Source organism: Cebus imitator, unplaced genomic scaffold, assembly GCF_001604975.1.
Source record: "Cebus imitator isolate Cc_AM_T3 unplaced genomic scaffold, Cebus_imitator-1.0 Scaffold763, whole genome shotgun sequence".
Taxonomy (NCBI): Eukaryota; Metazoa; Chordata; class Mammalia; order Primates; family Cebidae; genus Cebus; species Cebus imitator.
In genome coordinates this window covers 937,267-947,555 of record NW_016108078.1, presented here as the reverse complement: position 1 = coordinate 947,555, position 10,289 = coordinate 937,267, and the positions used below count along the sequence as shown (strand labels likewise).

Genomic DNA, 10,289 nt, shown 5'->3' with positions numbered 1-10,289 from the left:
AGGGAGAAAATCTAGGAGGCAAGAACATGGTAAACTGATATCACACACTCGGAGAAAGCAATAATTCAGAGAAAGGAAGAGACAGGAAAACTGCCTTGAATATGCAAGAAATCTTTGTGCGTGTGTGTGTGTGTGTGTGTGTGTGTGTGTATCTTGAATTATCCATGGAACATAGGGATTCATGATATGTTATTTGCATAGTAAAAGGTAACCACATAAAGCAGAAGACTTGTGACCATTTGAATTACATTTGGATGTGGAAAGGTATTGAATATTATTTCTGCAACTAACCATTGTGCTGAATTTTACTATGGTTTCTAATAACTTTTTAGTTGATGCTCTTGGGTTTTCCAGGTCTGCAGTTATATAGTCAGTAATTAAGGATGATTTGTCTACTTCCTATTATTTCACATCTTATTTTGTTCTCTTGAACAGATCCAATTGCTTATGAAAATTTATTATGTGGATCCGGTAAGATCAGGTCCTTATGGCAGGTTTTCTCCAGATCCCAGAGGGTGGGGCCTACCCCTAGTGGGGCTCTCATGGATAGCCATTTCAAAGGCTCTCTCAATGGATAGAGGTGCCATTTCAAAGCAGAAAGGGGAAAGATGGATTAGTTTGCACATGATGTATGGTTAAGGGACTATGATTTTGGACAGTAATCAAGCTGCATCCATATAGAAAATAAATTTTGAAATGATCAAACATCTAAATGTAAATAATAAAGCTGTAAAAGTGCTTGAAAAAAACGGGGATTGTTATAGATGAGTGTGAAAAGCATCTTTAAGCAAGCAGCAGAATCCAGTTGTGATAAAGGAAAAACATATATTTGACTACATAATAATTAGACATTTTTGTTTGGCAAAAGTTATCATAAAATGACATGAAAAATATTTCTAATATGTAACACGTACACAAGAGACATTGTTGGTGGGAATGTTATTCCATGTACTTTTTAGGAATAAATTGAGAAATTTTGTGTCAAAATGGAAGACTTTTTTGTAGCATTTGAGCTAGCAAAAAAATACCATAAATAACAAAAAAAAACGTGCCCCAAATGCATACGTGTACTGGACTGGTTCAATAAATTATGGGACATCTATACAAGAAAAGATCATGCAGCTGTTTAGAAAAATGTGAACTAACGGAAAGATCTATAACTGGAAAAAAATATGTATAGTGTACCATTTGTTGGAGAGAGAACCCGAATAGTTAGTATAGGAATAGAAAAAAAAAATCTGCATAGCAAAATGTTAGTAGTGGTTATTTCTGGGAGATAAGAGTGGCCTTTCATTGGTATGTTACATATTTCTGCATTGTTTGAATTTTTACAACAACAACAACAAAACAACATATTACCTTTGTAATAAGAAAAAATGAAGATATAAAAATAAATAAATTCAATGAATGACTTGCTTTCAGGGGGCGGTTTGGGTTGGAAGAGCTTCAGACTGAGCCTGGTACAGTGGCATAAACATGGGCTTTGGCGTCAGACAGCCCTGAGCGGGGCCCCATTGCCCCACCCCCGAGGAAGGCGAGGGGGGGTGGCAGGGGGCTGCGGAAAGGGGCTGGGCTGGGTTGGGCTGTCTGCAGCTCTAGTCCAGGAGGCTGAGACTTCGAGAGGGACTGAGAGAAGGCAGACGCATCCCGAACTCGCTGGAGGACAAGGTGAGGGGCGTTGAGATTGGGGTTTTACGGCGGTCAGTTAATGGTTCCAGACCCCTCCAACCCATAGCCAGGCAGACGAGCAATTCTTACTGCACCACTGCAGCTGAAGCAGAGGTGACCTGGAGTGGGGTGTAGGCAATGAGGACGACTGAGAAAGTAGTAGGCTGCACAGACTGGGAGCAGAGACTAGCGGAGGAGGAGGGGAGAAAAACGGGGAACCGGGAATGTTGGGAGGGGGATGAGGAATACAAACGGGGAGGAGAACACTGAGGGGGAGTGAAGATCCTGAGAAGAGTTAATCAGGGATGCAGAGAGGGGTTAAGGAATATTGAGGGGCAGGGTGTGCAAACGTGACACGGAGGAGGATGTAAGGAATGGGAAGAGGGAATTCTGTGGAGTAAATAGGAAATGTTAGGTGGGAGTAGGGAGTAGGGAGCGAGGCTAAGGGAATACGGAGGGGGGCAAAAGGAATGAGGAGCAAGGAGCGGGGGAGGGGCAGACTGGCTGGGACGGAGGCCCCCTAGGGAGGCGGAAAGGGGCGGGACCACTTCCGGCCTAGAGCGGGGAGGGCAGTCTCCGAGTTTCGGAGGGGCTTGGAGTGAGTGGACGCACTCGGGAATCGTAGGAGGACTTGGTGAGCAGCCGGGCCGTCTTTTGGATGAGAGCCCCGTTAGGGGTCGGCCCCACCCTCTGGGATCTGGAGAAAACCTGCCATAAGGACCGGATCGTACCGGATCCATCCGGCTGAGAAGGGAGGGGACTGGACCCGGTTTGGCCGGGCCCAAGATGGAATCGCTAGCTCAATATTTATTTGAGGAGGGGGTGTAATAGGGAAGGAGCGGAACCAAGATGCGCCTGTTTGGAGGGGGGCGTGTTAGGAAGAAGGGCGGGGCCAAGAGACACGACTTGGTAGGGCGTGAGTAGGGGAGGGGCCGGGACCACCAAACACTGCGACAATTTTGGAGGAAGGCTCGTTGGGGAGGGGGCGGGACCGAATGTTACTGCGGACCCGGAGAGGGGCGTGTATTGGGGCAGAGTGCCAGGCTGAGACCACGACCATCGCGCATGCGCAGTATGTATCGCTAGAAAGGGGCGTGTTGAGAAGGGCCAGCCCTGAGACGAGCCAGCTCCTGAATGCGCATGTGCACGGTGGACATCAAAGAAAGGGCTCGTGCTGGGAAAGCGGGCGGGGCTGAGATCGGCCCTGCAGCCGACGCGCATGCGCTCTATCGACCTGCGGCTGGGTGGGGGGTGCACTGGGAAAAGGGGCGGGGTCCTCAGAGCTGCCGCGCTGGCACATCTTCCTGGAGAAAGGGGAGGGTGCGGCTGCAGAGAATTGAGACTTAGACGCTTTGGATTCCTGTATCTGAGAAACGGAGTCGTTGGGGGTGGTGGAGGGGGTTGGAATTGGGGACCTACGGAAGGTGAGGATCAGCCTCCAGCCACAACAGGGGAGAGGACGTTCAGTGGGCTTCAACTTGACCCAGGCCTTTCCCCCTTCAGGCTCAGCTCTTTCTTGCCAGGCCAAATTGAGACATGTCTGACACAAGCGAGAGTGGTGCGGGTGTAACTCGCTTCCAGGTAAGGCCTCTTTCTGTCCTTTCCCCAACTGTTTTTCCTCTCCAGCCCTTGTTGCCACCACATATCCCTTGGCTCCTCCCCTCCCATCCTTGTCTTTCTCCACCTACTTTACTGCCTGGGTGTCCCCCTGCTCAGTGGAGGGAGGGAGAGAAGGTGGGCGGGCCCCTTTTCTGCCATCAGTTCTTGCTCAGAGGAAAGGGAGGCCTTGTTGGGTTGAGGTGGTCAGAGCACACCGGTAGGAGTCAGTACAGGTCAGAGAAGTGTGGCCTTGGAATTTTGGGCCATTTGCTTAGTTGGGGGCGGGAAGAAGGTCCGTGAACTTCCTTGCTTCCTCTTGCAGACTGAAGCTTCAGAAAAGGACAGTAGCTTGACGATGCAGACTCAATTGACAGTGACCCAGAATGCGGAGGCCCCAGAGACATCGAAGGCCTCAAAGGCACCAGAGGTCTCAGAGGATGTGAAGGTCTCAAAAGCCTCTGGGGTCTCAAAGGCCACAGAGGTCTCAAAGACCCCAGAGGCTCAGGAGGCACCTGCCACCCAGGCCTCATCTACTACTCAGCTGACTGATACCCCGGTTCTGGCAGCTGAAAACAAGAGTCCAGCCGCTGACACCAAGAAGCAGAATGCTGACCCACAGGCTGTGACAATGCCTGCCACTGAGACCAAAAAGGCCAGCTGTGTGGCTGATACGAAGGTCAATGCAAAGGCCCAGGAGACTGAGGCTGCTGCCTCTCAGGCCCCAGCCGATGAACCTGAGCCTGAGAGTACAGCTGTCCAGGCTCAGGAAAATCAGGATACTCGGCCCAAGGTCAAAGCCAAGAAAGCCCGAAAGGTAAGACCTCTGCAATCACCACCCTTGGGTTTCTACTCCTCTCCTCTCAGTTGGTTCATTTGTTCTACAAACATTCAGAGAGATCCTTGTGCTTATCAGGGCTGTGGGGGGCACTGAGAGGAATGTGATGTAATTCCTGTCTTCAGAGAGATCGAAGACTGATGGGGAGATGAGACAGGAATACACCTAGCTGCAATCTGAATATAATGCAATTTATATTTACATAGCAGCTGCCCTGTGTTAGGCCTTGAGCTAAGCACATTTATGCAGGTTATCTCATTAAATCTTGAAAGTAATTCTCATAGCCCCAATTTTATAGAGAGGAAGCTGAGTCCCAGAGAGGCTTGTCTGGGATGGTTCAAGCAGAGCCAGTAGTGGGCACAGAAAGAGAAAAAGACTCAGGCCCCACCCACCCTTGGTTTGCTCCTAGCCTGCTGGGCAGATGAAACTCCTGCCTGGAAGTCAGTGAGAAACGAACCCGGGATTCAGCATGGCCAACATCTAGTGAGTCAGGCTGTTACTACAGGAGTGGGATTAGCGGGTGCTTCCTGGAAGACATAGGGAAAGGAAAAGGACCACCTGCTTCATCTGGTGATGTCGAGCTTCCTCTCTGTTGATGCAGGTGAAGCATCTCGATGGGGAAGAGGATGGCAGCAGTGATCAGAGTCAGACTTCTGGAACCACAGGTGGCCGAAGGGTCTCAAAGGCCCTAATGGCCTCAATGGCCCGCAGGGCTTCAAGAGGTCCCATAGCCTTTTGGGCCCGCAGGGCATCAAGGACTCGGTTGGCTGCTTGGGCCCGGAGAGCCTTGCTCTCCCTGAGATCACCTAAAGCCCGGAGGGGCAAGGCTCGCCGCAGAGCTGCCAAGCTCCAGTCATCCCAGGAGCCTGAAGCACCACCACCTCGGGATGTGGCCCTTTTGCAAGGGAGGGTAAGAATGCTGTCCTTTTCGCTCTGCCTTTTCTACTGCCTTGGCTGCCCTTTTCTTTGCCATCATCTCAAGTTTTCTGCAAACTTGTTTTGGTCTTTCCATCTTTTTCTACTCTGCCAGGCAAACGATTTGGTGAAGTACCTGTTAGCTAAAGACCAGACGAAGATTCCCATCAAGCGCTCAGGTAAAGTCCTACCAATTCTCCCTCTGCCCCGAGCTCTGCCCTCCATTGCCCTTACACCATTGTGCTAGGGGTATCCCTTGCTCTTCTGCTTATATCTCCGTCTTCCCAAAGTTCTAATTTGGCAGTGCTAGCGTCTCTGTTGATAAGCTCAGAACCTGGTTATGCCACCATGGTGTGGTTGGCAAAGAGTCTATAGCTTGGGCATGGGGGCCACCTGGCATCTCTTCAGTCCAGGTGCTCGTGACACTCTCCCATTGCAGACATGCTGAAGGACATCATCAAAGAATACACTGATGTGTATCCTGAAATCATTGAACGAGCAGGCTATTCCTTGGAGAAGGTGAAGGGGTAGCCCTGGGGGATGGGTACAGTGGGGAAGCCTTGAACTGAACAAAGATATACAAGTCCCTTCTCAGGGAAACCAAAGAGGTCTCCTAATCCAGCCCCATCACTATGCTGATGGGCAGACAATGGCCTAGGGTGGGGTGTAGACTAGCGATGGGTCACATAGCAAGTCATTGGTAAAAGCACAGCTAGGACCCAAGCCACCCAACTTAGTCCTAGCTTCTGTCTGCAGCTCCTGCCATGCATGTCAGATCTCACTTCTCCCTTTCATTCCCCATTCTCTGTCTCCCTAGATTCCCACTCATCACAAAGATGCCGATGACAATAGTACATTTGCTGCGTGGTTACTGGGTGCCAGGCACTTAGCTGTGTCTTTTATGTGCGTCAGCTCACTGATTTCTCACACATACACAACTCCTAGGTACATAGGGAGTTGCAGCATGCCCCGGAAGCTGAATTTGTCATCTCACAAGCTGTTCTCCCCATCCACAGGTATTTGGGATTCAATTGAAGGAAATTGATAAGAATGACCACTTGTACATTCTTCTCAGCACCTTAGAGCCCACTGATGCAGGCATACTGGGAACGTAAGCCGGGAAAGGGCTGAGGTGTGGGGGGCTTCTGCTTTTGGCCGTGTACTACTGCTCCTTCTTTATTCTGCTTCCTCCATCCTCTTAGAAAGTCAGGAAAAAAAAGGGTCTCAAAAGCCCTGTCCCAGCTCCCATGCATAGTTGGAGCCTTGCTCACAGTAGTGATGCCTGATTTATGATTGACTGAAGGGTATAGGAGCCTGGGATGGGACATTCCTGCTGTCAGGTTTGCTGTCTCTGTAGAAGCTTCCCCGGAAGGCAGGCCTGTCATTGTTTGCCTCTTCTGACTGGGTGCCTGGCCTGGCCTTGGCAGAGTGGTTCTCAAGGAGGGCTTCCTGTTGTGGGTGGGTCAGGATGCACGAAGTGCAGGAGTGTCAGTGGGGCTGAAGGTTCTGAGAGAGAAAGAAGGGACTCACATTGACTGAGGGCTTGTGTTGTACCAGGTTGATATTCCATTCTTCTTGGCAACCTGGGGAAGGGAGAATATGATTTTCCCATTTTACTGAATAATAGACCAAGGCTTGCAAGTCTAAGTGCCTTTCCCAGGGTGGCATAGAGCTGGAAGCAGAGACTGGGCAGAATTCTGCATCTGAGGAATCTGGGAGAGGCTAGCCTAGTGAGCTGGCTGGTATGTCTATTGCAGATGGTTACTGGACATAAACCTCTCTGTCTTGTTATTTCTCTAGGACTAAGGACTCACCAAGCTGGGTCTGCTCATGGTGCTTCTTAGCATCATCTTCATGAATGGAAATCGGTCCAGTGAGGGTGAGTGGCTGGGCATGCAGCTGAATGGGAGGCCATGGTCTGGATTCCATGTGTTCAATTTCTGTCCCTGTCTTCTCTTGCCTCCCCTCGCAGCTGTCATCTGGGAGGTGCTACGCAAGTTGGGGCTGCGCCCTGGGTATGATTGGGCTCTCTCCGCGCTTGCTGTTCGTGTTGTCCTTTGGCAAGAGAGGACGGTCCCAGGATTACATCAGCCTAGTGGTCTGGTGGAGCGGGTGGGGGTGCTGGACTGGGTAGAGGGCCCAAGGTTCTGACCTGGGTGGATGGGGAAATGGTCCTGAACTCTCTGCTCCCTCTCTCAGTGTCTCTTGGGCTTCTCTGGAGCTTCCCTCTTGTGCTGGAAACCTCTTTTCCATCTTGGAAATGCCTCTGCCCACATCTGGGAAGTGCCACAGCCTTGAGTGAATTTATTTGTTTATTTTTCTTTTTATTCTCTCAGGATACATCATTCACTCTTTGGGGATGTGAAGAAACTCATCACTGACGAGTTTGTGAAGCAGAAGTAAGTATCTTTGTCTGGTGTTTGTGTGTTCCATGCAGTTGGCCTATTTCAGAACTGAGTGATAAAGCCATGGTGTATGCATGGATGTGTCTATGTGTATATGTATATGTATGTGCATATTTGCGTGCAGGTAGGTGGTAGGTTATTCTTTGGGCGGTGATGGGAAATAGGAGCAGCATGTGTTTCCTGATCTGTTACGTGTACCTTAACATTTGTCTTGAGAACAATTCTATAAGGGAGGGATTGTCATTACCATCATTGCACATATGCAGAAATTGAGGCTTAGAGAGGGGAAGTCATTTGCTCAGTGTTACACAGTGGAAAAGTTGTGTTTAGAACTTGGCTCCAAAGCCTTAGTTCTTTTTACTCTGCTAACTAGAGCTCCATATGAATTAATTTCCGTCAAGAAATGACATAGAATGGTAGCTTCAGACAACCAGGCACCATGCTGGGGACTTGACTTGTACATCTCATTTCATTTTCGTAACTGCCCTGCAGAATAGGTGCTGTCATTCCATCCCTGTTTTACAATTGAAGGACCTGGGGCTCTGAGAGGGGAGATCTGAGTATGGCCCACAGCTGCTAAGGGGCCCGTTTGGGCCTGGAGCCCAGTCCTCTTGACTTTCTGGCCAAGGCTCACCCTATCCTTGGTCCTTGGAAGACATGCGGGTACTCACACAGCCACACGCATGTGCACACAGAAACATACACACACGAAGGGTCAGGAATTCAGCATGTGTGAAACATTTCTTCCTCTGTAGTCTTTCCGGTCATTTTCTGTGGTGGACCTTTCTGGGCTTGGCCAGGCTGAGGCCGAGAGACTTGCAGTGGGGTGTGCTCAGAGCAGGGGGCCCAAAGAATGGCTCCTCTGTTTACAACACACCCAACAGGAATCTGGGGTCATTGTGATAAGGGCCTCAAACTTATGGCCTCCCTATGAACAAATGTCCCTAACACCTCTATGTGGCTTCTGGGCAGGGCCAGTGGGACAGGGCTCAATATTGGAAGAAAGACTGCAGTGTTAGTGGGGAATGTTGCCATCTAGAGCCTGTCCACTCTATGCATGGGTAGGCCATGAGTGATCTTAGAAATAAAGGCTTCAAACTTCTCTTTCCAAGGTACCTGGACTATGCCAGAGTCCCCAATAGTAATCCCCCTGAATATGAGTTCTACTGGGGCCTGCGCTCTTACTATGAGACCAGCAAGATGAAAGTCCTCAAGTTTGCCTGCAAGGTAATTGGAGAGCTGCCTGAGCTGGGCAAATCAAGAGCATGGGGTCCCCCTGGCTGGGGCAGGCTGTGTGCAGAGTAGCCTGCAGTTCAAATCGGAATGTTTTGGTGCTTCTGTTAATTGTCAGAACACTGTGACAGGCATTTTACCTGAATCATTTAAGCCTTACAACCTGATATGTCATTGCCCTGTTACAGATGAGAAAACTGAGGCCCAGAGAGGTCGGTAGGTGACATATCCAAAGTCATGTAGCTAGTAAGGGTTAGAGCAGGGATGGAGTATTAGGTGCATAATTACTGGTAATACTATATTACTATTATCTTCTTCCACTAAGCATATAGCATAGTGCCTAGCATAAAGAGTAGATGCTTAATCCTCTGATGTTGCTCCTTCTGATGGTTATTTTTGTTTCAGGTACAAAAGAAGGATCCCAAGGAATGGGCAGCTCAGTACCGAGAGGCGATGGAAGCGGATTTGAAGGCTGCAGCTGAGGCTGCAGCTGAAGCCAAGGCGAGGGCCGAGATTAGAGCTCGAATGGGCATTGGGCTCGGCGCGGAGAATGCTGCCGGGCCCTGCAACTGGGATGATGCTGATATTGGACCCTGGGCCAAAGCCCGGATCCAGGCGGGAGCGGAAGCTAAAGCCAAAGGCCAAGAGAGTGGCAGTGCCAGCACCGGTACCAGTACCAGTACCAATAACAGTGCCAGTGCCAGCACCAGTGGTGGCTTCAGTGCTGGTACCAGCCTGACCGCCACTCTCACATTTGGGCTCTTCGCTGGCCTTGGTGGAGCTGGTGCCAGCACCAGCGGCAGCTCTGGTGCCTGTGGTTTCTCCTACAAGTGAGATTTCAGGTATCTGCCTTGGTTTCAGTGGGGACATCTGGGGCTCATGGGGCTGGGATGAGGAGCTGGATGATTCTAGGAAAGCCCAATTTGGAGAGTGTTGTGGAGAGTGTGCCAAGACACTGCTTTTGGCATTTTATTCCTTCCTGTTCGCTGGATGTCAATTGACTCATTTTCTCTTACTTGTGTTTTCAGATATTGTTAATCCTGCCAGTCTTTCTCTTCAAGCCAGGGTGCATCCTCAGAATCCTACTCAACACAGCACTCTAGGCAGCCACTATCAATCAATTGAAGTTGACAGTCTGCATTAAATCTATTTGCCATTTCTGAGTTTATTGCTTTTTTTGGTGGGCTGTCACATTTTGGTATCACATCTAAAAATGAATGAATTGGGAGTTTCCACCTCAGTCTGTGTTTAGTTCAAGGTGACATTGTTGGATTCCCAGGGGTGAGATTAACATGCCTTTCTGGGATAGCTTGGGTCTCATGTCTAGCCTTCAGGGTGGTGGGATTTTAGTGGCGTGGAGTTACAAAGACTGTAGGCACAGAGGACACACTTTAAAGGAGAGGCTTGAGGTCGGCAAGTCTGGAGCACAAAGCATAAGTAGAAGAGACTGGACATCAAATATAGAATCCCTTTTTGAGAAATTTGAATGAGGAAAGAGAGGTAGAGAGCTAAATGGAGATACAGGAACAAGGGAGCATTTTCTTGGGGAAGGAGAGAGAGACTTGAAAAAGGCAGGAGCCAATGGAGAGGGAGAAGTTGAACGTTGACTTCTGAGCCCAGTCCTGGAGGTGATA

General features: G+C 49.6%; 1 protein-coding gene and 1 non-coding gene across 2 annotated transcripts; both read left to right on the top strand.

Annotated features, from left to right (window-relative positions):
- Positions 1–1,469: 1,469 nt before the first annotated feature.
- On the top strand, positions 1,470–9,818 carry LOC108297027 (melanoma-associated antigen D2-like). Its single transcript, XM_017519656.1, is given in 14 exon segments — positions 1,470–1,668; positions 3,172–3,249; positions 3,590–4,081; positions 4,704–5,012; positions 5,133–5,196; positions 5,457–5,536; positions 6,034–6,128; positions 6,818–6,831; positions 6,834–6,896; positions 6,990–7,032; positions 7,354–7,416; positions 8,535–8,649; positions 9,061–9,497; positions 9,684–9,818. Coding segments are annotated over 12 exon segments (1,812 nt in total). The 5' UTR covers positions 1,470–1,668; positions 3,172–3,204; the 3' UTR covers positions 9,490–9,497; positions 9,684–9,818.
- On the top strand, positions 8,246–8,373 carry LOC119469680. Its single transcript, XR_005198514.1, has one exon. It is a non-coding gene; the product is annotated as a small nucleolar RNA SNORA11 (small nucleolar RNA).
- Positions 9,819–10,289: the final 471 nt, after the last annotated feature.